The sequence below is a fragment of the Salvelinus alpinus genome, chromosome 1 (genome assembly GCF_045679555.1).
Source record: "Salvelinus alpinus chromosome 1, SLU_Salpinus.1, whole genome shotgun sequence".
NCBI classification, from domain to species: domain Eukaryota; kingdom Metazoa; phylum Chordata; class Actinopteri; order Salmoniformes; family Salmonidae; genus Salvelinus; species Salvelinus alpinus.
Genome location: NC_092086.1, coordinates 42603042 through 42629440, shown reverse-complemented (window position 1 = coordinate 42629440; position 26399 = coordinate 42603042). Strand labels below are relative to the sequence as shown.

The following is a 26399-nucleotide window of genomic DNA, read 5'->3' as shown; positions in this document are numbered from 1 at the left end:
TAGATAGGTGTGAAGATTTAGGAATGGAGTCTTTCCTACAGTAGGTTCTTTCAAGTAACCATTGGACCATAGGACTGCTGAGTATTGTAAGTATTAGTATTGACTGTTCATCATTGTTGATGTCTGTTGTGACTCCTGGCTGAGTCAGATGGAGAAGGCCAACTCTCGCATGAAGCAGCTGAAGAGGCAGCTTGAGGAGGCTGAGGAGGAGGCCACACGTGCCAACGCCTACCGCAGGAAGCTGCAGAGGGAGCTGGACGATGCCACTGAGGCCAGCGAGGGTCTCAGCCGCGAGGTCAACACACTCAAGAGCCGCCTCAGGTATTTAGAGCCCCACACACACACACACAAACTCTAAGATTATATTTTCACACAAACAGTTGTGTGTATTGGCCAAATTGTGGTCCTCGTTACTAATACCTCTCCACCTCTCCTGGCCCCCTCTGTCCCCTGCAGGCGTGGAGGCCCCATCAGTTTCTCCTCCAGCCGCTCGGGCAGGCGTCAGCTGCAGGTGGAGGGAACATCGCTCGACCTCCTATCCGACGACGAGGTGGAAAACAAGCCCACAGACGCCAATGCCAACGAGACGCCAGCGGCTCCCCAACCAGAGTAGAAGCTCTCCCTCCAGCCCACACGCAGCATGGCCTCTGCCCCCACAAACCTTACCCCTGTCCTCCTAACCCCAGACACCAGCAGTGGACCCCACTACTCTGCCTTACCCCTCTATGGCAAGCTGCAGGGCCAAGCAAATCCATAATCTCCTCCATGTGAATATACTGCACATCAAGCCTTGGATTTGTTTTTAACATCAATTGCAGATAAAAGTGCATTTAAATTGCATAGGAGTCTGAGTGTGCATAGGCACTCGAAAACAAATAACAGGAGTTTACCATAATTATGTTAAGCTACTTCCCTGGAACAGCCATTAGAATCAAACAGCCCTCTAGCTAGAATTTAACCACTGTCATTTCAGCTGGTTTACTGGCACACAGGTGGACGACTGCACACAAGTCGGTAAAAACATGTGTCTTTGATGATTGTACAGGATTGGACCAGGATATGTAAAACAAAGCACAGCATAAGCGAGGGAATTATTTTTAAATGGTAGCCTAAATGACGATCCCACTGATTTTTTTTCATCAAAACCACCACTGTCATAGAGATACTGCAATCCACTTAGTTTACTATAAAAATGAACTATGTGAATAACTATTTGGTAGCAGGTTTGTAGTAAATTAGATTGTACCACGCCATGTTGCCTCAGCATTCCCCCTATATATATGACCACCAAAAGACCCTGTTAACTTGAATAACCATTTTATATTTGACATATCAATCTACTTTAAGTGGTGTACGATAATGTGTGGAATTAGGTTTGTCAGACTTGGAGCAAAGGCCCTTTTTTTAGGAAGACAGCCCAAATGTGTGCTTGACATACTACAATATTGCTATGTATAATTCTGCCCATTCAGTTGTTTTCTGTACCATGTACAAAATACTTAACTCAAAATGCATAAGGTTTCTTTGACATCTCGTGTCACCTTAATTTCAATGCATTACAAATGGCTGAATAATATTAGCATGATTTACAGAAGGGTAATTAATGTTTATTGAAGTTTTATTGAGTGTTAGAGAGTTGGTTTTAATTCAGTGGTTCAAGGGTAGAGAAATTGATCAATTTGAATATGCACACTTGTTGATGCCTTGATTGTTAAACATAAATTACAATTTTGTAAATTAGTAAATACATATGAGGCCTTTATTAATTATTTTAAACCATAACAAATTGGGGGAAAAAGGGTTTTCTGTTTCTTTTGAAAGACATGGGGGAAACAAGTGTATATTGTTTGAACCAGTTTCATAGCTTTAGTGTCATATACCATAAGCACCTCTCCCATCATGTTGGTGTGAACCAGTGTTATAACAGAATGATTTATGGAGCCTTCTGTCTGCCAGGCAGAAAGTAGAATTTCAATGGGTTCAAAGCTTTAACATCCTGAAGGTTATTATTATTAGTGGACTGGCTGTTGACGACCAGGTATTCATCATCTCCTTTTATTTCTTGTATTCCTGTATTTCTAGCCTTTTTTTGTTATTGTTGTAAAAGATCAATAAACATATCCATTATAGAAAAAAAAAAGTATTCTTCTGTATTTCTTGTGCAACACGTTGATGTCCTCTTAGTCTTTCCCACAGTAGTTGTGGGTCAAGACTGTCTTCCAAACTGATATGTTCCATTACTTTATTGTATTTGTGGTTACATTAAAACCCAGAGGGAGTGCGCAGATAGACTGTGCACAGACACACAATATTGTAATATTATTAACTTATTCCACTTTTTACCCAACATGAATGAATGATAGGGATTGCCTCTTATACAGTGCATTCGGAAAGTATTCAGACCCCTTGACTTTTTCCACATTTTGATACGTTACAGCCTTATTCAAAAGGGATTAAAAAATGTAAAATCCTTATCAATCTACACACAATACCCCATAATGACAAAGTGAAAACAGGTTTTAAGAAATTCTAGCAGATTTATACAACAAAAAACAGAAATACTTGTACATGATTGTACATGATTTGGAAAGGCACACACCTGTCAATATAAGGTCTTGCAGTGGCATGTCATGTCAGAACAAAAACCAAAGACTCCTAGAGCTGGCCGCCCAGCCAAACTGAGCAATCAGGGGAGAAGGGCCTTGGTCAGGGAGGTGAACAAGAACCTGATGGTCACTCTGATAGAGCTCCAGAGTTCCTCTGTGGAGATTGGAGAAACTTCCAGAAGGACAACCATCTCTGCAGCACTCCACCAATCAGGCCTTTATGGTAGAGTGGCCAGACGGAAGCCACTCCTCAGTAAAAGGCATATGACAGCATGCTTGGAGTTTGCCAAAAGCCACTTAAAGACTCTCAGACCAGATGCAACCAAAGATGAACGGCACAAAGTACAGAGAGATCCTTGATGAAAACCAGCTCCAGAGCGTGCAGGATCTCAGACTGGGGTGAAGGGGTCACCTTCCAACAGGACAATGACCATAAGCACACAGCCAAGACAATGCAGGAGTGGCTTGGGGACAAGTCTCTGAATGTCCTTGAGTGGCCCAGCCAGAGCCCGGACTTGAATCTGATCGAACATCTCTGGAGACCTGAAAATAGCTGTGCAGCGACGCTCCCCATCCAACCTGACAGAGCTTGAGAGGATCTGCAGAGAAGAATGGGAGAAACTCCCCAAATACAGGTGTGCCAAGCTTGTAGCGTCATACCCAAGAAGACTCAAGGCTGTAATCGCTGCCAAAGGTGCTTCAACAAAGTACTGAGTAAAAGGTCTGACTACTTATGTAAATGTGATAGTTCAGATTTTTGTTTTCTTTATAAATTTGCAAAAAAATCTAAAAACCTGTTTTTGCTGTTATTATGGGGTATTGTGTGTAGATTGATGAGAAGAAAAAACAACAATTTAATACAGAGTAGAATAAGGCTGTAACTTAACAAAATGTGGAAAAAGTCAAGGGGTCAGAATACTTTCTGAATGCACTGTAGGTACATTTATTAACTACCATGTACAGTAAAGGAAAATTAATTGCACTAGCTCGGTTAGATGTTTTATATTTATATCATTGTAAACATACAGTAGATAGCCGACAGTGGGTACATGTTTTGTGGTGTACACTGTTTCTTCTGGTGGTCTAGGGCAGCCTGATGTCCAGGTGGTCTAGGGCAGCCTGATGTCCTGGTGGTCTAGGGCAGCCTGGTGTCCAGGTGGTCTAGGGCAGCCTGATGTCCTGGTGGTCTAGGGCAGCCTGGTGGTATAGGGCAGCCTGATGTCCTGGTGGTCTAGGGCAGCCTGGTGGTCTAGGGCAGCCTGATGTCCTGGTGGTCTAGGGCAGCCTGGTGGTCTAGGGCAGCCTGATGTACAGGTGGTCTAGGGCAGCCCAATGTACAGGTGGTCTAGGGCAGCCTAATGTACAGGTGGTTAAGGGCAGCCTGATGTCTAGGGCAGCCTGATATACTGGTGGTCTAGGGCAGCCTGATGTACTGGTGGTCTAGGGCAGCCTGATGTACTGGTGGTCTAGGGCAGCCCATTGCCCTGGTGGTTTAGAGCAGAATTATTCCTTGGTGGTCTAGGGCAGCTTGATGGTGGTCTAAGGCAGCTTGATGGTGGTCTAAGGCAGCTTGATGGTGGTCTAAGGCAGCTTGATGGTGGTCTAAGGCAGCTTTATTCCCTGGTGGTCTAGGGCAGCCTGATGGTGGTCTAAGGCAGCTTTATTGCCTGATGGTGGTCTAGGGCAGCCTGATGGTGGTCTAGGGCAGCCTGATGGTGGTCTAGGGCAGCCTGATGGTGGTCTAGGGCAGTTGATGGTGGTCTAGGGCAGTTGATGGTGGTGTTGGGCAGCCTAATTCGATTAATCTGATATTTCTTGGTGTGTGGTAGGTGCTACTCCAGGTGGTCCCTGAGAGCTGTGCCTCTCCCTGAGTTTAATGATGGGTTCTCCTGGTGCTTTTCCTGGTAGTGAGGTGCCTGGTCTCCTTCACCTGCTCCACTACAATGAGAAATGACAGGGAGATCTTACATGTACATACAACGTCTGGAAAATAACACTTACAGAGGGATTACAGGATAAAGGCATAACTCTTAATGTGTGGTCAATGAATCATCTTTCTAGCTTTGATAAACACTTTCTTTTTTCTTGATGACTCATTGTCGTGATTGACTCCATTTCTGGCATTCTTCTCAAATGTGTGGGCTAGAGCCTTACCTGCAGACATAGAACAGGATGTAGGCAGTCTGTGCCCTCGCCCTCAGCACAGTGGCCTCATCTGTCCTCAAGACACGTGCGTCATCCAGGCAGAGCCACCCACTGCCACGGCTGTCCAAAACATCACTGATGTAGTGGCCTGGGGAACAAGGGAGAAAGAATAGAGTGTACATTAGGCTTTCAGAATTATGTGCGTGGGGTGTGCATGCATACCTGCGTGCATTTTACCTGTATACATGTTGTCTCCCAGATGTGAGATCACACTTGACAATTTGTAGATATTGTCTGGCTGGTGTCTCTGTAAGGAAACACATTTAATAATAGGATTGTTATTTTGTCTACAGGATAGGGGTGCCTTCTATAACTGCCTTATCTTGATCCGCCCACTATCTCAACTGGATCTAATTATCTGTTATTTATCTCTCTCTCTCTCTCTCTCTCTATATATATATATATATATATTTATCTCTCTCTCCTCACCACAGCGGCTTCCTGCTGCTTTTTCTCACTGTCAGCTGGTTTCTCTAGCTGGTCAGAGGAAATTGAAGCTGGTGGGGGTATATCAAATAGTGTAAATACAAACCAAAAAGTGAAGTGGAAACCTATCAACAAACATACTCTTAACTTCAGCTTCCGACTTGCTTTCCTCAACAGTCCTGTTTCATGAGAGGGTGTTCTGCATGATGTCAGTAACACAATGTCCTACCTGATCTATCAAGGGTGCCTTTCGGGGAGTTTGCAGGTGTGCTGTCCATGTTGTTGTTCCCCAGTGAGCTTGCCCTGTATAAATCGATGGCAATGAAAATCAATATTTAGTGTGTGAAAATCCTGGTGTGTGTTGGCTGCTCAATGTGCAATGTCCCCAAACAGAGTGTAAACCAACCTGGCTCCATGCTGGACAGGGGCTGTCTCCCCCCATACGGCTGGGAGGGTCAGTTCTGCAGGGATGGACATGGGATCATCCACCTTCTCTGGCTCCCAGTCGCCTGCAGCAAACCGCTTAATATGAAGCATTAGGACCCTGCTCAGAGATACACAGACGGACAGGCAGGCAGGCATTCACACACACACAGACAGACAGGCAGGCATTCACACACACACACACAGACAAACAGACAGACAGACAGACAGACAGACAGACAGACAGACAGACAGACAGACAGACAGACAGACAGACAGACAGACAGACAGACAAAGGCAGGCAGGCATTCACAAAGACAGACGGACAGGCAGGCATTCACACAGACAAAGGAATCAGACTTGTACTCAAATCAATAACCCAGTTTGGTGAGTTAGAGCAGGACTGTCAATTGTAATCTGAGATGATGATAGGGGGACTCACCGGGGCAGCTTGAGGAAGTGCCTAGTCACAGATGCCATGCTGCCTGAGCACTCCCAGCATGCACACTCTAACGCAGATGGCTAGGTGACAAAGCATAGCAATACAATTATGAACATTATGACATTAATGATAGTGTTCCTTGACATACTCACTAACTCTTGGTTGAAGCTAAGTGCTGACCTTAAAGTAGAGGTCCAGGCTGTGTGTCAGGTAATGGCTCAGGCTCAGTGACAGGTGATTGTAATCCTCCTGACCATACACTGTAACTCCACAGCTTCAGAAGTACGGAGAGAAATGCATCAGCTCTCCAACACAAACCTTTTGATCCCTCTACACACTAACTATCTTAATGCTTTACCTCTGTATCCTGCATGTTATGCTGACATTAAACCTCCTCACAAATGGGATGAAGACATCAAGGTACACCGTATACAAATGACAGCTGTTACCTGGTGCAGGTACGGGAAGTCTTCAGCTTGAATTCTAACTGCTTCACGGGGCAGGTGTACGGCTCTGGTGAGCCCTTTAATGCCATACCCTCCTCCTTCAGCTGAAAGAGGAGGAGCAACACACATTCATGGGCATCCTAAGAGAAGAATCGGAAAGAAACAGAAAATACATCAACAACTACAACTGAAACAGAGCTAAGGAAAAAGACTGTCACGTGTCCCAGGTTTATTGTTATGTGAGTCTTTTAGCATATAATATCTTACCTGTTCATCGTCGTCCTCATAGTCCTCATTGACAAAGGAGAGACAGCGCTTGACTGTTTGAAGGATTTTCTTCTTTTCCTTTTTCTTAGCATTGACAGTGCCTCCAGAAAGCCTTGCCTGATGTAACTCGGCAAAGCAGCTGTGGAGGGAGACAAAGAGCATGCATTCAGGTTTCACTCTCTCACTTGGCCACAGATTAGCTCTGTGCTTCTACTTTAGCCTCTGATCAAATATGATTCAACTGATTCCTGATTGTGACAGAAAATCACCTCTGGTGTTAATCAGTAGCTGAGTTGGGTGTGGTTTTATCTTAAAAATCATATGAGGCACTAAGAGTGTACAAAAGAGAGTATACATACATACATATATACATACATACATACATACATACATACATACATACATACATACATACATACATACATACATACATACATACATACATACATACATACATACATACATACATACATACAGTATACTGAACAAAAATATAAATGCAACATGTGAAGTGTTGGTCCCATGTTTCATGAGCTGAAATAAAAGATCCCATACATTTTCCATATGCACAAAAAGCTAATTTCTCTCAAATTTTGTGCACAAATTTGTTTGCATACCTGTTAGTGTGCATTTATCTGTTACCAAGACGCTGATTAAACAACATGATCATTACACAGGTGCACCTTGTGCTGAGGACAATAAAAGGCCACTCTTAAATGTGCAGTTTTGTTACACCTCAGATGTCTCAGGTTTTGAGGGAGTGTGCAATTGGCATGCTGACAGCAGGAATGTCCACCAGAGCTGTTGCCAGAGAATTGGATGTTCATTTCTATACCATAAGCCATCTCCAACATTGTTTTAGAGAATTTGGCAGTATGTCCAACCGGCCTCCCAACCGCAGACCACGTGTAACCACACAAGCCCAGGACCTCCACATCCAGCTTCTTCACCTGCGGCATCGTCTGAGGGGGTGCTGAGGAGTATTTCTGTCTGTAATAGAGCCCTTTTGTGGGGAAATGTCATTCTGATCGTCTGGGCCTAACTCCCCAGTGGGTGGGCCTATGCCCTCCCAGCCCCACCCATGGCCGCGCCCTTGCTCAGTCGTGAAATCCATAGATTATGGCCTAATGAATTTTTTTCAATAGACTAATTTCCTTATATGAATTGTAACTGAGTAAAATCTTTGAAATTGTTGCATGTTGCATTTATATTTTTTATTTAGTATACATACAGTACATACATACATACATACATACATACATACATGTACATACATACATACATACATACCACAGGAGGTTGATGGCACCTTAATTGGGGAGGACGGGTTCGTGGTAATGGCTGGAGCGGAATCAGTGGAATGCTATCAAATTCATCAAACATATGGTTTCCATGTGTTTGATGCCATTCCATTTGCTCCGTTCTAGACATCATTACGAGCCGTCCTCCCCTCAAGCAGCCTCCACTGACACATACATTGAGGCGGGACTTGTGTACTGTAACTATAAGCGTCTAGGTGGGTGGGCCAGTGTGTGTACAGGTGGGACAGGAGGGTGAGAGCGAGGCTGTATACCATAGCAGTTTAGAGGAGGGGGAGGAACTCCAGATGTCCTGCTGTCTCAGGATGTCTCTGCAAAATGCTGGCAGCCCCAGCAGGCACTGCAGAGCAGAGTTCATGAAGCAGGTGTTGCCAATATTAGGCAACCTGTGGGAAAGAAGCCATCAGTTACACACTAATATCTGAACTGTGGACCAAAGGTAAACTCATGAATGGATTTGTAAGGTATGAACGCAAGATAACTCTGAGTACCACACAGAATGATTTAAAACAAAAAGCAGAGCTCAGAGATAAGACTAGGTGTGTGTGTGTAGATGTGTGTGTGTTTTACCCGAGGAGCTTGGTGTTGTCTTCACCCTCGCCTGTGCAGCTCTGCTCCCCCAGCTGGGTGCTACTCTTGCTGAACAGGTTGGGGAGGCGAGCCATGGCTTCCCGAGACCTGACCAATGGCCTGGAGGAAGAGAGACAGGTTACAGGCCTCAGTAGCAGTAGCTCAACACCAATCGGTCTGTTTGAACACTGTTTTAATGTACAGGCATACAGATATTCCTTACCATGTCATGGTGTGAGTGACCACTCTTATGTAGAGTCGAGTGAGATGAAGGTGGCTATTGTCTACAGTACTTACCTCTCCAAGGAGACAGAGAAAGCCCTCAGGTCAATGGAGGACTCTGCAGAGAGAGACCGAGAGACGGACAGCGGTAAGAGAGAAGCTTTGTCAAATATGAATTGAGAAAAATAGTACCAACAAATGGCACTCGTTTACAGACCTGCGATGCCAGCAAATCGGGGTACCATTCTCTTTGTCTGTGGAACAACTGCCCCCACCTCTTTGACCTCAGAGCTCATAAGATCTCTGTAAAGACACACAGACATATGCATTAGGTTAGCTATATTACATTGGCTTTTTCATTTCAATTCAATGGTGTTGGTTGGCATGACATTTGATATCAGGCTGCAGTACCTGGCAGTCTCACTGTCTTTGTTGGTCTCTCCATGGTGGTCCAGGGGGTTTGGAGAGGAGGACTGGGGGGCAGGGGAGGAGACGTGGGTTGTGGAGGAAGGGCAGGCAGGACTGGGGGGAGTGGCAGAGGAGGATGACTGAGTTGAGACAGCCAGGGAAACAGAAGAAGCACTAAAAGGGGAGGAGGTCTGTGATCCTTCCTCCTCCTCTGAAGAAGAAGAGATAGATGACATGTGGAGAAAGGAGAGGGAAGAGAGGCTGAAGAACTTGGAGAGAGTGGAAGGGGATCTGGCAGGGGATCCAGGGGGTGAGGGGGGTGAGGGAGATGGAGTGCCGATTGGTGTTCGGCCAGACAAGGGGTCGAGGGGCGTCAGAGATGTTGTAGACGGTTTCAAATGGAAAGAAGAGACAAAGGAAGAATCAAGTTGGTGGTGATCCTTTACGTTCTTCTTCTCCCGGTTTTTCCAAACTGACGCAGTTACCATGCTGGCATCCAATGACGTCAGTTTGGGTGGGATTGGGAACGGCGATGGACAGCGGCTCCCAATCCCGAAGCGAACTCTGCACTTCTTTTTCTGTTTGGAGAAACATTATATAGCTAATATAGTACATAACAATTCAAATAAAAAGATCTTTCTTGCTTCACAACAGAGCTTGTTATATTTGAACTAGCAGCAAAGGTCACACCCAAACCACATGATCTGACCATAAAATAAAGAACTCGTCGCCCAATCATATTGAATTCTGTATCATAGGCTAACAAATAGCAAAAATACATGTTTATAAAAATAAAACCATTGTAACCATACAGTTATACCCTCTGTCCCAAATCCTGCCATTTGGGACACATACATAGACAATGAAACAACTAGGAATAGCTGAAAAGAATAGAATATACTCTAAATTGTAACAGAATTAGATCAATTCTAGCCCAGACTAGACATATACCTTTTTACAGCAACACAAACATCCCATTTCAGTGAATTTGTAGACTATGCCTTATTTTGCAGAACATCAAAATATGTTGCCTATTTAACATTGTGATGTCATAACCCAAATTATGATGCGCTTGACTACGCGTTACCAGCGTAAATAGTCAACAAATCACACACACCAAAATGTTGAGAAATAATTTACAAAATGAATTGATCGTGTATTCAGAGTTATTCCTATTTCATAAAATAAACAAAATAACTAGGTTCTTGCCAATAAACCTGTTTTTTTATTGAGAAAACATTGTCTTCTCTTTCTCCCATCACTGACGCGTGATTGTATGGGATATGGTAAGAGGCTAGGAAATTCGAAGTACTGTCTATCAGAATCAAAATAACTTTTATTGGCCAAGTGGCCTACATTCACACATTCACAGAAATTGACTCGGTGAATTGGTGCTGCCAGCAATAGACAAAGGTAAAGACACATTTACAGCCTATACAATATACAGTAAACATAAAACATATTTATTAGCTTCTATCTTCTTAAGATACTTTAGAGTAATATTTTATTATGGAAAGTAAAATGCCTATTTCACTTCAGTTGACGCTGATCTGATACAGATCAACCAGATCAATGGTTGTTAGGATGACCTTTGAAAAAGAAAAGGAGAGCCGCACACTAGCTCAGACTCAACAATTGAATAACCTAATATCCAACGTTTCGACCGACAAGCTGTCTTCATCAGGGTATAATGTTAGGAGGACCTTAACACAGATGGATCTATTAATATCTGACCGTACCTCATTGAAAAGGTGCCACTCTGACTAGTGACTGTAAACTAAACTAAAATACTAACGTTAGTACATTTGTTGTATATTTGCTGTTCTGTAAACCCAGTTGGTCGCCACCGCACCGGTCACAACTGTCAACAGATCATGCCATAAATGCAAAGCATAATTTGTTCTCGCAGAGTAGATTGTAGATCCTACTACCACCTGGATAAACTGGCACCCCTGGTGTGTGATTACACCGGGATGTTCATATGGTTGACCAGTTAGTGGTTGTAGCGATCAGACTCAGAGAGCGCTCGAGGCTGCAAGTTGGGCAGCAAACCGTTACACGCCACCTACTTCTGAGTTTTGTGTCATCAAAGATGGCGATTTGCTGAGTGCTCATGGACTCATCTCATAGTCATGGATAAATATTCTCTTGCTTGAACTTGTGGTTAAATGTAATTTCTGTTTTACTTTTGAATATTTTTAAACACAGCTGTAATCGAAGCGCAAGGGGAAAACAGCGTGAGCTACCGCAACAATGCAAATCACGCTAAAAACACTGCAACAGCAGACCATTCAAATTGACATAGGCCCTGATCAAACGGTAAGTGCCCATTTGTTCATAACAATGCCAGCTGTGTGCGTTTTATCTAGCCCGCTTGGTTAACTATCTTTTTTGTTATTTGCACGAAAGACCAAATTAATTGGTCTCAGATTGTTATCAATTCGGATAATACAACTAACATAGGCTAACGCTAGCTAGCTGTTATTGACACCCATAGCATTAGCTAACTAGCTAGTTCTTAGTCTTAGCTTCCCAGCATGACATAGCTAAAGCAAACTAGCTTGCAAGCTAATGTATGTGTCAATTTGCTAATCCAATGTTGAGTCTCATTATTAGCTAGTTAGGTAAGTTATTATCCGCTAAAACATCAGCTAACTTGCTACATGACTAGCTAACGTTAGTTATCCCTCATCACGTTAATGTCAACTTTAGATAACTATCTAGCGTTAGCTAGACAGCCATATTACTAGCTAGCTAACTACGTTATCTATTTTAGTTCTTGATGATGCATGTCCAGTTGGATGATTAATTAGCAATATTCTAGCAGACATTTACTAGCTAGGTCTTAAAGAGTGAAAATAGCTAGCTAGTTAAGTTACATCATGTAAGGTAATCTGAAATGTAAAAAGTTGGGCAATTCAAACAGTTAGTGTTAGCGAGCAACATTTGGGTTGCACTGTGTTTAACAATTAAAGCAAGGCTGAACAGCTTCTTTTTGGTTTCTACAGGTGAAGGCACTGAAGGAGAAGATAGAAGCAGAGAGGGGAAAAGATAACTTCCCAGTGTCTGGACAGAAGCTCATATATGCTGGCAAAATCCTGCAAGATGACATGCCTATTAAAGACTACAAAATTGATGAGAAGAATTTTGTTGTAGTTATGGTATCTAAGGTACATTTCCCTAATCCATTTTACTTGGACTCTTAATGAGCTGCACCCGCATGTTTTGGGGTTACATGATTGTCTGCATAGATGACAGTAATAGCCTGTTTATATCCTCTGGATCTAGGCAAAGTCTGCCACAGATGCTTCAACACCTTCCTCAGAGGCACCCAAGGCCCCTGTCCAGGACTCTGGGTCCTCGTCGTCTGCCGGCCCGGCCCTTGCAGCCATCCCTATCCCCTCAGAGGAGCCCACACCTACAGTCGCAGAGCCCCCAGCTCCAGCCAGGTAGGCATAGAGAAGACAGCCGTAGAACTGATATTAACCTATGATTTGGTAGACAGTCTGCCAAATTGGAGAGAGTAATAAAGTAAGCTTGAGGCCTGTTCAGGAGGGTGGAGCGTTATAGAACTCTTAACATAGACACATTTTGTGTAGGACAAATATGACCTAAACATCATGCAACATTCATTACATTTCTATCTGCAACATTTCATAGTTTTCATCTTACTGAATACACCCCCTGTAGTCCCTGTAGCTCAGTTGGTAGAGCATGGTGTTTGCAACGCAAGGATAGTGGGTTCATTTCCCTGGACTACCCATACGTAAAATGTATGCACACATGACTAAGTCGCTTTGGATAAAAGCGTCTGCTAAATGGCATATATTATTTACGGCCACAATATACCACTGAATTGTTTGAATGGGTTGACTGGATTTTTGACCCTGTCGTTCTGTTTGCAGCTCAGACCCCAGTCTGGAGGTTCAGGGGGGAGATGCCTCCTCTGCCTTGGGTGAGTGATGGACTTCGACCTGGCTATGTGAATAATGCGTCAGTGTGGAATGTATCTGCTGTGTTGCTAGATTGATGATAGCATGTAGTATGGGCTGGGGATTTGTAAGATGCCTTCTAGCAGCTATGTGTTTATGGGTGTAAATAATGTCCATTGTAACTCGGGTAAATAGTTAACATCTTGTTTCTTTTGGTCAGTGACAGGAGCGGAGTATGAGACCATGCTGACAGAGATCATGTCTATGGGTTATGAGAGGGAGAGAGTGGTAGCTGCTCTCCGGGCCAGCTTCAATAACCCCCATCGGGCCGTGGAGTACCTCCTCACTGTAAGAACCGTCAACACACCACACAACTACCTAGGATACACAATACTGTGCAACCAGGCACCATACACCATGACTCTACAAAATGACACTGAACAATATCCCAAAAAAGACCATGAATGCAAAATTACACTGTACAGTATGGCACCATATTTGATGAAACTTTAACATGGCAGCATGTACAATGTGCTGAGTATGTGCTGCTGTGTGTTTTCAGGGCATTCCTAGCAGTCCGGTCCAAGAGACTAATCCCCCAGCACAGCTTCCTGCATCTGCCCGCACAGGCACAGAGACCCCTACTGTTGCTGAGGGTGAGTCCATCTGCCTATATCTCTGCTATGGTATTACATCTACTGTACAGTGCATTCTGGAAATGTTTTCAGACCCCTTGACTTTTTCCACGTTTTGTTACGTTACAGCCTTAATCTAAAATGGATGAAATGTTTTTTTCCCCTGATCAATCTACACACAATAGCAAGCAAAAACAGGATTTTAATAAATAAAATAAAAAGATCACATTTACATACAGTTGAAGTTGGAAGTTTACATACACCTTAGCCAAATACATTTAAACTCAGTTTTTCACAATTCCTGACATTTAGTCCTAGTAAAAAGTTCCCTGTTTTAGGTCAGTTAGGATCACCACTATTTTAAGAATGTGAATTATCCAAATAATAGTAGAGATTTATTTCAGATTTTATTTCAGTCATCACATTCCCAGTGGGTCAGAAGTTTACATACACTCAATTTAGTATATGGTAGCATTGCCTTTAAATTGTTTAACTTGTGTCAAACGTTTTGGGTAGCCTTCCACAATCTTCCCACAATAAGTTGGGTGAATTTTGGACCATTCCTCCTGACAGAGTTTGTGTAACTGAATCAGGTTGGTAGGCCTCCTTACTCGCACACGCTTTTTCAGTTCTGCCCACACATTTTCTATAGGATTGAGGTCAGGGCTTTGTGATGGCCACTCCAATACCTTGACTTTGTCCTTAAGCCATTTTGCCACAACTGTGGAAGTATGCTTGGGGTCATTGTCCATTTGGAAGACCCATTTGTGATCACGCTTTAACTTCCTGACTGATGTCTTGAGATGTTGCTTCAATATATCCACATTTTCCTTCTAATGATGCCATCTTTTTTGTGAAGTGCACCAGTCCCTCCTGCAACAAAGCACCCCCACAACATGATGCTGCCACCCCCGTGCTTCACGGTTGGGATGGTGTTCTTTGGCTTGCAAGCCTCCCCCTTTTTCCTCCAAACATAACGATGGTCTTTATGGCCAAACAGTTCTATTTTTGTTTCATCAGACCAGAGGACATTTCTCCAAAAAGTACGATCTTTGTCCCCATGTGCAGTTGCAAACCGTAGTCTTGTTTTTTTATGGGGGTTTTGGAGCAGTGGCTTCTTCCTTGCTGAGCAGCCTTTCAGGTTATGTTGATATAGGACTCTTTTTACTGTGGATATAGATACTTTTGTACCGGTTTCCTCCAGCATCTTCGCAAGGTCCTTTGCTGTTGTTCTGGGATTGATTTGCACTTTTCGCACCCAAGTATGTTCATCTCTAGGAGACAAAACGCGTCTCCTTCCTGAGCGGTATGACGGCTGCGTGGTCCCACCTCCAATTGACTCAAATTATGTCAATTAGCCTATCAGAAGCTTCTAAAGCCATGACATAATTTTCTGGAATTTTCCAAGCTGTTTAAAGGCACAGTCAATTTAGTGTATGTAAACTTCTGACCCACTGGAATTGTGATACAGTGAAATAATCTGTCTGTAAACAATTGTTGAAAAAATCTTTGTGTCATGCACAAAGTAAATGTCCTAACCGACTTGACAAAACTATAGTTTGTTAACAAGACATTTGTGGAGTGGTTGAAAAACGAGTTTTAATGACTCCAACCTAAGTGTATTGAAACTCCCGACTTCAACTGTAAGTATTCAGACCCTTTACTCAGAACTTTGTTGAAGCACCTTTGGCAGCGATTACAGCCTCAAGTCTTCTTGGGTATGACGCTAGGGTCATTATCTTGTTGGAAGGTGAACCTTCACCCCAGTCCTGAGGTCCTAACCTGCTCCAGAGCGCTCTTCATCAAGGATCTCTCTACTTTGTTCTGTTCATCTTTCTCTTGATCCTTACTAGTCTCCCAGTCCCTGCTGCTAAAAAACACCCCCACGGCATGATGCTGCCACCACCATGCTTCACCGTAGGGATGGTACCAGGTTTCCTCCAGACGTGACGCTTGGTATTCATGCCAAATAGTTCAATCTTGGTTTCATCAGACCAGAGAATCTTGTTTCTCATGGTCTGAGAGTCCTTTAAGTGCCTTTTGGCAAACTCCAAGTGGGCTGTCATGTACCTTTTACTGAGGTGTGGCTTTCGTCTGGCCACTCTACCACAAATGCCTGATTGGTGGCTTGCTGCAGAGATGGTTGTACTTTTGGAAGATTCTCCCATCTCCACAGAGGAACTCTGGAGCTCTGTCAGTGACCATCGGTTTCTTAGTCACCTCCCTGACCAAGGCCCTTCTCCCCCGATTGCGCAGTTTGACCGGGCGGCCAGCTCTAGGAAGAGTCTTGGTGGTTCAAAACTTCTTCCGTTTAAGAATGATGGAGGCCACTGTGTTCTTGGGGACCTTCAATGCTGCCGAACTTGTTTGGTACTCTTCCCCAGATCTGTGTCTCGACGCAATCCTGTCTCGGAGCTCTACTGACAATTTCTTTGACCTCATGGCTTGGTTTTTGCTCTGACATGCACTGTCATCTGTGGGACCTTATATAGACAGGTGTGTGCCTTTCCAATCAAGTTGTAGAAACATCTCAAGGATGATCAATGGAAACCGGATGCACCTGAGCTCAATTTCATATCTCATAGCAAATGGTCTGAAAAATAATAGTTTATTTTTAAAACATTTGCAGAAAAATTCTAAAACCTGTTTTCACTTTGTCATTATGGGGTATTGTGTGGAGATTGATGAGGAAAACATTTATTTAATCAATTTTAGAATACGGCTGTAACACAACATGTGGAAAAACTCAAGGGGTCTGAATATTTTCCAAATGCACTGCATATCAGATGAGATTGTTGGAAAGATGGGCATGGTTTATGTGCATTTTCCCTAGTAAGTGTTGTATCTATATCTACTGTATGTATCAACGGGTTCTCTTCTGTAAATATTCTGTTTGTGTTGCAGGAGAAAACCCTCTGGAGTTCCTGCGTTCCCAGCCTCAGTTCCAGAGCATGAGGCAGGTGATCCAGCAGAACCCCTCACTGCTGCCAGCTCTGCTCCAACAGCTGGGCCGGGAGAACCCACAGCTCCTACAGGTAACACACATACACCATGCACTACACACACTGATGGCACCACCACTCATACTAGCTTGCGTCACACACTCCCTATAGTGACACCTCCCAGGTTTTGTGATTTCACAATGTATGTTCTGCCTGTTGCTGATTGCTGTCTACCTATCTTTCCCTATTGATAAAACTCAACAGCAAATCAGCCAGTACCAGGAGCTGTTCATCCAGATGCTGAATGAGCCGGCGGGGGAGGTAGGAGATGTGCCTGAGGTGGGGGACCTGGGTGCTGCAGTGGAGGAGGGAGCTCCAGTCAACTACATTCAGGTCACGCCTCAGGAGAAGGAAGCCATCGAGAGGGTGAGGGGAGCTAAAGACCTCTCGATGCACTGTTTAGGGCATAAGATTGCTTCAACTGACTAGAAGACTAGCTAAGAAATGCATACATTGTGACCTTTCTGGTGAGAAATAGTAATGGTGAAATGTTATGTTTTTTTTTCTCTCCTGTCTCAGTTAAAAGCGTTGGGTTTCCCTGAGGCGCTGGTGATCCAGGCCTACTTTGCCTGTGAAAAGAACGAGAACCTAGCGGCCAACTTCCTCCTGAACCAGGGCTTTGAGGATGAATGAGAGGCGCTGGCCTGTCCTCCTCTCCAGCCCAGCACAAGGACTGCACCCCACTGTAGAGCAACGATCTTCAGGTCATTTCAGAGGGGGGAGGGAGAGTTATTGGTGGGAGTACTTACAAGCTACACAATGTATATGTTGATCTAAGGGTGAAAGAGGAATAATGAAATCCATTTGAATTCCAATGGAATGTCTGGGATTTGTTTAGGGCAGATATATATTGAGATTTTAGAAGAGCTTTGGGAATGGGAGGGAGGGGGCTGAAGGGTTTGTGGAGTCTGTGTGTGTGTACATGTCTGTGTGTGTGTACATGTCTGTGTGTGTGTGTACAGGTGGATGCCATTCAATTAAGGTGCAAAGTCATTTATATGCATATCTAAGCTTGTTAATGCTGTAGCTGGTTGGAAGCACATTCTCCTTGATGCACTTCTACAATGTTGGTGTATTGAGGCAAGAGGGGAAAGGGAAACTAAACTGACGGTCATGAAGAGTCCGCTTGTGGTCTGTTCATTTGATTGCACCAGTCCCTCACATTTCCTTTGCCATTCAAAACCAACCACATAGCAAAACACATTTCTCATCCCATGATATTGTCATATAGGCAAGCACATTTCACCAGTGGCCAGGCTAAGTTATTTATGGGGTCCCCTCACTACACCTCAAAGCTAGCGCTTTTAATTTTCACTCAGATATCCATGATCTCTCTGGGTGTGGAAATGCTCAACATCCTGAGTAAAACGAGCGGTATAGAACAACCAAAATGACAAATGGATGTGTGTATGCTCACATAACCATACAGGTACATTACTGTGTGGATATGTGTCTGAAAATTAGGTTTTGCTGAAAGGTGCACAGTCCTCTCTAGTGTTACGTCTCTGATGAGCTGAGCAACGCTGACCTTACCTTTACATATAATCTTCTGGAGGGGGGAGATGGTAGGGACCAGTCCTGGGATGCTGGAGTTACTCACTTACCTCTTTCCCAAGGCTGAGGTGTAGACACACCACCTTTCTCAAAGGATCTGATTAATAGTACACACGAAGGGCAGCTCAAATACAATGGGACCAGCTGGTCATGAGACACTAAGGGCTGGATTCAGCCCGTATCGTGTAAAAATGTAAGGGTAATTTCCTGTTGAGCCGACATATGCAGCATTTACCATGAATGCAGTCTCGGCGACTGCGGGAACATTGCCTTTAAATTGTCAATAGCGTTATAAAGCGGATATTCAGCACTACGGATTGAATAGAGCCCAAAATGTCCAGTAAGAACAAGGGTCCACATGAAGGTTGTCTGTATAAAGTCATTATTAAACCAGGACCCAGTCATAGCCAATCATTGTCATCATCCACAGCCTGAATGAGCCTATTCAGACTATTCAACAGTCTTTAGTGATGAGGTGAATCTGAAGATTAAACCGGCTATCGCCTAGCTTTAACCACCTGTTTCCAACTGAGATAGTTGACACATGCCTTATTACACTAAGGATTCTCAGTGTTTTGAGATGTTGCTATTGTGGGTTTTCTGAGGGAACAGAGGGTACCAAGAAATGTGTGGTTTTATCAATACTCACTTTTATCAAGGTATGTTTTCTCTTTAACTTAACATGGCAGGAGTTTAATGGGTCTATGAAGAGACAAGCTTTTATGAGTTTAGATTGAACAGATGCATTCAAATGTATTGGCTCCCTTGCACAGAATTTCCTGTTTTCCTATTTTTACCCTGCAGGCACCTTCAACTTGCCACAAGTAGGATCAATTACACTTGCCGAGAATCACTTGCCTCAAACCAAATTAATTGTGCATTTAGTTCAGGCCATTTTTGACTTAAGTGAAAAATTTCAGTTTTTATTTATTTATTGGACCTTTGAAACAAATACACATGAGAACACAAAGTTTTCAATCTCAACTTATTTTAAAGGAATAGTGAATCATGAATAAGTGATCATGCCAATATGTTTGACTGCATCTGTTTTTGTGAACATGGCTTTCACTGACACTGGCATTTTACAGCATCAACATGGTCTGCTTCAATGCTCAGCTTCATTAAACATCATCAATATATCATGGCTTCTTATGTTTTATTTCATGCCAAACACTCCCATATGCACCACATTCTTGGTCTGGACAATGAATGAGGCCAACTGAAATTAAACTCAACTTGATCTTATGGAATACAAAGTATTACAGGAAATGTAATTTATAGACAGTCCGGTTCAAGTCCAGGCATTTCGGTATGATGTGGGAATGAGTAGTGCTACTCCTGTGGACTTGACCCTCCATTATCAGTATTGGTAAGTAGATTTTCTGATAAGCAGTGAAACTATTTTGGCCTCTTACCCCACTCTATAACATGATGCAACTCTAGGGTTCTCATCCCCAGCACAGGCAAACCCCCTACCCAATCAAACAGCAATCTGAAAATAAGCAGACAGAAACAGGTGAGTTACAGTCAAGAACATCCTTTTATTCAAGTGTTGCTCTTTTCAAACTGTTTTTATTATTATGGAAAAGAAACTGTAATTAACACATGCATTTCACCATGGGCTCTGGGAGGTGTATTCCTGAGGGAGGGAAGCTGCACTGAGGGGGGTGGGGGGCAAGGCCAGCTGGGGGTTCACTCTACACAACACTAAACACGGCCCTACACACTTTTAAAAACAAACCCGAAGGAAAATAAAAAGATGGAGGGCCAGGGAGAGACAGCTCTCTGGTGCTGCAGGGCAAGATGGGTAGGGACCAACGTTCTACCAACGTTCTGCCCAAGCAAAGCACACACTGCGAAACCTGTCACTCTGGCTTCTCGACTGGCGCTTTACTTGTCAAGGCTAATACTGCTGCTGGCTTCAATCACTTACAATAAAAACGTGCATATTCTTGTGGGAAACAAGTAGGCCCTCTATCAAGCCCGCTCTTGATTTTGCTGGTGGAATTTCAAGGTGCTTTAACTGTCTACCACGTCACATACAGTGTATAGAACCATATGACTTTAGTCTGTAATTGTTCATTTGGGGTTCTAGTAAATGGGTGTAATGGTTCTCTTGATTGTGGATCTGAGCCTGCCAGTCTACCTGGGCTGGAACCATTCCGTTATAAGGTGCTTAGTCATTTCAGGTACTTTTTTCACTTGTTTTAATAGCTGGTCTCAGACAACCACTAGAAAGGTGCATCATTAAATGGTCTCAATGTAGCATTGCTGCATAAGATACGAAAATCCAAATTCTGTAAAAAATAAAAATATTTGATAAAAACATGAATTAAAAACCTGCCTATTCTACCCCAGTTGCCATGCAGCTCCCTTGCCCATTCAGAGGGAAATTCCTATGTGTATTTTATCTCCACGTTGTGATATGTCATCAAATACATCCCAGTGAAAAACTAGACACCCTCACAGACCCTCTCCTCGCCACATCCCAAGAGCCCACCGGTGTAACTTGTTCACTTACATTAGCTGTTCAATGGAGAAGCTGAAGAGATCGGTATGGTATACAATGTGAAGCATACAGACAAGAATAACATGTGAGCTAACTGCATTCTGCTCAGACAAAGTTTAGCTTTTTTTTTTACCCCTCCATTCAGAGAAAAGGGGTTTGGGGAAGGATAAGGAGGGTAACGCAGCTACAGACTACTCCAGTGTCCAAGAGAGACAGAAGACAAGATACAGGAAGACAAGCAAGACAGATTTTTTTTTGTGCTTTTCTTAATTATTCAACAATAAAAATAACTAAATCACACCAATTTCCTTTAGTACTATATATACTGCTTTGAAAAGCGTGAAGAAGGAGAGGATATAGAAGAAATATGAAGGAGGGGACTTTTTTGAGACGTGCACTCAGGATTACAAGATGGAGTCTGTGAACAAAAGGCACTTTTTAGGGACAACCTTTAAGATGCTCTGATTCTAACACTACATCACCAAACAAATATTTAGAATAATTTACACTGCGGATTGGGAGTGGAAGGGGGAAGGGTTCACTTTGATTTAAACCTGCTCTCATCCTTTCTGTGCTCAAAATACACCTTATACTCCCTCACCTCTTGTTTGGGTTTGAGATAGGAGTCTACTAATCAACTAAACCTACCAAAATGTATTTCACATTACACCTCCCATCTCTCCAAACGCTGTTAATCACTTTGTGGTTGAGCTAACACTTAGAAAAATGGATTCCATATCTGAAGCATCTCCCAAAATGGGGAAGATCTTGTCTGTGTCCCAAACTTGATTACTTCGGTTGGCCAGTTTAGAAAATTGAATGCAAGTTGCAATTCATCTATTAAATAGGTCATGTTTTAGTCAGTTCTCTGGTGATACTGACATGACACAGACGTCCATTACGTCAGGCCTTTTTCCACTAGTTCATCATCCCATTGTCAGGATAACCATCTAATCAAACTAAACAGAACGGTCCTCTTCCTGCTATGGGATAAAGGTTGAAGAAAAATGCCTTTTGTCACAACCTTTTCATATAATGAACCCCTCCCCCTTGGTAAATACAAAAAGAGAAATAGAATAATGCATGTTTCCTAAAATGTGCTTTATGATAACACTTAATTTTGTTTATTACTATTTATGTATAATAGAGTTTGAATGTACTTTATTTCGTAAAAAGCACCAGTTTCATTTAGTGATATATATTTTTGTTTTGCTAAATTGTTCCTTCAGCCCTCCCAGATTTAGAAAACAAATCATTACAAATACATTTTTTTAAAGGAATAAGGAAAAAAAAATAAAACTCATTTTCAATTTACAAAGACTGGGATTTTTTTTGTCTGCCCTCGTGTTTAGAGTCCCGGAGCAAGTGGACTTAAAACAAAAAAATAGAGGGTTTAGCCTCTCTTTTCTCATGACACCCTCAAACAATCTCTAACAGACAAACACAATTTTTCTACCCAAGGCATTGCACATGGCTCAATCAACATACATACATTTTTTTCAACAACAATACTTCCCAAACAAGAAAGAATAACCAACATCTAATCTGTTATTTTCCTTGACTACAATGTCACTTTGTTTGCTATATAAATCATGTATCTAGAGTATTTGCCATGGACACTTTTTGCTATTAGATGTAGGTGTGGGTGTAGGGACTGGTACTTTTGCTCTAATCTGATATTTAAGATGCATCAATTGACTGTGCCATGCTTCAAAAAATAACTAGACTGCCACAGAGCTTATTTTGCAAATAAAAAAATGTATATATCTATAAATATATATGTGTGTATATATAAAGATGATTGCAATTATTCAGTGAGCTGTCACTGTTTTTCTCCCCAGACATAGCATTTCACCACCATTCACTATTAGCTTATATGTGAGAAAAAGAACCTGAATTCATGTTTAACAAATTGCATAATGGGAATACAGAGGCACTTCCATAGATTAGAAAAGAAATCACCATAGCCATCATAATTCTTATTCAGCAGTGCTAGTTCTCTATCAAGCTGATGAGATGGTTGCCGTCTGGCAACATTGTTTCCCTGCAGTGAAGTACATGGCCAGGCAGTCCAGTTATTTTGTGAGGTTGGTGATTTGAGCTGATGTTCCTTAATAAAAAATCACTTTCAAACTGAATCTTAGTAATGTTAGGAATTCAAATAAAAAGTGAATGATTAAAAACAAAAGGTTTCCTCAGAGATTGCCCTATGTTAAGACTTCCCTTTACAGTCAATCTGGCCTGGGCTTGGTGGTTGTGACTGCTACTTATACTGTAAGTTTGCATGTGAGTGTGTGAGTGTGTCAAGTGGCGCTGTGCTAAGTGTGTTCATTTAATTTGTCCCTCTTGATTTCAAAAGGTTGAACTTTTGGCTGGTAAGGTATCTTTAGGGCAGTTTGATCTATAAGGGCTGATTGAACAGAACGAACAGGCTGGATAGGATGGGGAGCTGAGATCGTGTTAGGGTAAAGAGGCGACCATAGCACCCTGCCAGACCATCTCAATATGGCCTCAGACTTCAACCCAGGCTCTCCTCCCCAAACATGGGAACAAATATGTCACATCATCATTTTGCTCCGCAGCGTGGCTCTCTGCTCTTGGAACAGGGGCAGTCTGGGAGTGTAAACAAAAAGGGTAAACTTCAGGGAGATGGGAGGGAGGTGGACTCTGGGTCCTCAGCAACCTAATGTCACTGTTTCACTACATGGTACTGAACACTGACTGAATCACCCTTCCTGGCAATACCACTCGAAGTCTCGCTCCCACCCGCTGTATTTCTCAATAAGGTGCTGTCATTCAAACACAACATTTTTTAAAGCGGACAAATTCAGAGGGACAAGTCCAATAAGAGAAGAAACAAAAAATAAAACAATTCTGTGCAAAAGGGAATATTACTACTGTAGCTGTGTAGTTCTGGGTGTTAATGCAGAGGCCTGTGTTTTTAACTAAGTATGTGTGTTGGGTTCTGTGTCTACTATAAGGGGCAAAAAGAGTGTACTGGAAACGTGTGAATAGCATGTGTTATAGACGTAATAACACCACTTGGGCCCGGTGTGTGTGTGTATATATGTGTGTTACAAATGGCATTCATCATTCAAATGAAAGTGGGTATACTTAGCACTTGATTATTGTCGCGGTTGTAGTTTTGCAAGAGTGAACTGGGCGATTGCATTTTGCTTTACTTGGGTTTGGGTTCTTCTGCTGGGATGCTGGTTAGAGTGGAGGCCTTGGTGTTGCTGAACTGTAGGCTGAGACTTTTCATGTCATGTTTTTTTTCTCTTTCACTAATAATAACAATACAATCATAGGTAAGCCTGTTTTCCCCCCATGCCATGTAGGTGTAATAGTGGACATGAGATTAGTGTTAATTCAGCTTGTAGTGCAACCTTTAGGATATGTTTTGACATGGTTTCTGTCTTGTTAGTAGTGGGGCTGATTAGGTTAATGGCTATAAGACTGGGAAATATTGGTCAATTAACAGTGTGTTGAGTGATAGGGAGACATCACAGTAGCATGGACTGCTACGTATTTCACTGGAACCTAATGGGTTTGTTTTGTGGGTGATTTGACAGTGGGGAGCGTACCTCATTTAAATGATGGCGTGTTTTGTGCCTTCAAGAGAGTGATTGGATGTCCCTTCAATTTCAATCCCCACTCCTACATCAGTTTTTTTGACTGTTGAACAGTTGCTTTTCCCAGCCATTGCACAATGTGTCCTTGTTCCGAAGTAGAAGGTGACCTTTTTTCTCTTCAGGTTCCTCTTTTTGTGTTGCCGTGTTTTGCTGGTTCGGTGGTTTTGAGAGATGATGACTTGTCCTCTGCCTCTCCCAAATCCTATGATCCTCCCGTCTTAAAAATGGGGGGGGGGGGTCCCTCTGTTTAAGTAATTGGGTCCAGAGTTCCTCTACTAGTATCATGCTAAGATTTCCTGGGTTGCTTTACTTTTTATGTGAGACATAAGGATCGTTGGGCAATTTCCTGTGGGTTATTTTTCTGTTTTCCATGTTTCAATTCCCAATTGTAAAGAAAGATTCTAGACGCTGGTTTGCAGACAGGTCATGTCAGAGGAACCAAGACTGTTAAATAGAAAAAAAGAGGACATTGTTAACAGGATCCGCCCCTTTTTAAAATTTTCGCCTAAAATGACATACCCAAATCTTAACTGTTCAGGCATTGAAGCAAGGATATGCATATTCAATTTTTTTGTACCATCGTTGAAATGCAAGAGAAAGGCCATAATGTATTATTCCAGCCCAGGCGCAATTTAGATTTTGGGCACTTGATGGCAGCAGTGTATGTGCAAAGTTTTAGACTGAAGAATTTAAGCTTTCTGCCAATTCCAGATATGTCTATGTCCTGGGAAATGTTCTTGTTACTTACAAGCTCATGCTAATCGCATTAGCCTACTTTACCTCAACCGTCCCGTGGGGGACCCACCAATCCTGAAGAAGTTTTAAGTTAAAATGTGTACCATTGAAAATAAGTAAACACTAAGTTCCACAATTGACCACTAGAGGCCCCCACACGTTCCTTACACTAACAATGGTCAACAGTTGTCAGCCCCTTGTCATATTGAGGAAATACTCCCAGCTATATTGACTGACTGTCCATGGCTGTACTGTAGTGTACTGTACTATAGTGCTGTGGGAGTATGGTTTGGCTCTGCTGCTAAAGGCTGTTGTTATTCCTGACTGGACTCAAGAGTCCACAGTCAGCGGGGGGAGAGATGGCTGACGCTCCCTGTATTCAGATTGAGTTTCTCCCGCTCAGTGTGAAAAGAGAGCAGAACTGGGTCGCCGGCCGGGATCTGGCACCAGTCAACACTGGCCAACATTCTGGAGCCTTGGAAACTCTGGGCCTCCGGGGAGGTGCAGTTTGTTTTGTTTGACACTAACAGGTCGCCTGAATACCCCCCCACTCCTGCCTCTTGCCCTCCCTTCTCCCCCCTCTTGCCACAGGCTCTGTCCCAGCAGCCTATGGGATTCGTAACTCTTCCCCTGTCAGTTACACTATCTCTCTGTCTCTCTCTCTCTCTCCATCTATCTCCCTCTAACACTCTCTCTGGAATCCTTGGCAGTAATGACCACCCTCTTTCCTTACCCACGCCTTCCTCCCCCCAGCATCCCCTCTCAAGTTCAAGTGGCTATGACATCATGTCTGGTTGCTGCGGGCAACCAGACAGTCGGGACGTGACTTCTCTGAGGAGGGCTGTGCTGAAACTCTCCCTCTCCCCCTCTTTCACTATTTTTCTCCCTCCCTCATTCTCCTGTTTCCTCTCTCCTCTGGCCGTAGAACCCCCTTGCTGCCACCAGAGGGCACTTGGAGACCAGATATCTCTGCTCTGTGAGTGAGAGTTCAATTCAGGCCCTGCAGTCACAGCAAACAGACTTTTCACAAGGCCTTTGCACATTATTAATGTTTTGATTGAGCATT

The 26399-nt window shown here is 43.0% G+C and overlaps 4 protein-coding genes across 21 annotated transcripts in view; 2 read left to right on the top strand and 2 right to left on the bottom strand.

The window, feature by feature from the left end:
- LOC139576680 (myosin-10-like) overlaps positions 1-884 on the top strand; it is a 58319-nt gene extending 57435 nt beyond the window's left edge. For both annotated transcript variants that reach the window (XM_071403025.1, XM_071403015.1), the window contains 2 exons: positions 149-321; positions 457-884. In XM_071403025.1, coding sequence (XP_071259126.1) covers positions 149-321; positions 457-613 — 330 coding nt within the window. In that variant the 3' untranslated portion in view covers positions 614-884. The remainder of the gene's footprint in view (positions 1-148; positions 322-456) is intronic.
- A 2692-nt stretch (positions 885-3576) lies between these two features.
- LOC139534267 (ubiquitin carboxyl-terminal hydrolase 37-like) lies at positions 3577-11283 on the bottom strand. Its single transcript, XM_071333330.1, has 14 exons — positions 9338-11283; positions 9144-9229; positions 9002-9044; positions 8705-8824; positions 8389-8520; positions 6816-6954; positions 6552-6688; positions 6283-6376; positions 6103-6182; positions 5644-5781; positions 5467-5540; positions 4989-5058; positions 4761-4899; positions 3577-4544 (listed from the first exon to the last, which is right to left on the bottom strand). The coding sequence occupies exons 1-13, from the start codon at positions 9820-9822 to the stop codon at positions 4884-4886; spliced, it is 1614 nt and encodes a 537-aa protein (XP_071189431.1). The 5' UTR covers positions 9823-11283; the 3' UTR covers positions 3577-4544; positions 4761-4883.
- An 84-nt stretch (positions 11284-11367) lies between these two features.
- Positions 11368-19596, top strand: rad23aa (RAD23 homolog A, nucleotide excision repair protein a). 2 transcript variants are annotated; one of them, XM_071333536.1, is made up of 9 exons: positions 11368-11653; positions 12343-12504; positions 12623-12783; positions 13240-13289; positions 13493-13614; positions 13829-13922; positions 16806-16936; positions 17108-17269; positions 17423-19596. In XM_071333536.1, the coding sequence occupies exons 1-9, from the start codon at positions 11588-11590 to the stop codon at positions 17534-17536; spliced, it is 1062 nt and encodes a 353-aa protein (XP_071189637.1). In that variant the 5' UTR covers positions 11368-11587; the 3' UTR covers positions 17537-19596. The 2 variants fall into 2 exon arrangements, with proteins under 2 accessions (XP_071189637.1, XP_071189555.1); XM_071333454.1 differs by having other exon boundaries at positions 13487-13614.
- A 382-nt stretch (positions 19597-19978) lies between these two features.
- The window catches only part of nfixb (nuclear factor I/Xb), a 129240-nt gene continuing 122819 nt past the window's right edge, over positions 19979-26399 (bottom strand). For all 16 annotated transcript variants that reach the window (XM_071331905.1, XM_071332659.1, XM_071332405.1 and 13 more), the window contains one exon: positions 19979-25042. In XM_071331905.1, the coding sequence (XP_071188006.1) occupies positions 25028-25042 (15 nt within the window). In that variant the 3' untranslated portion in view covers positions 19979-25027. The remainder of the gene's footprint in view (positions 25043-26399) is intronic.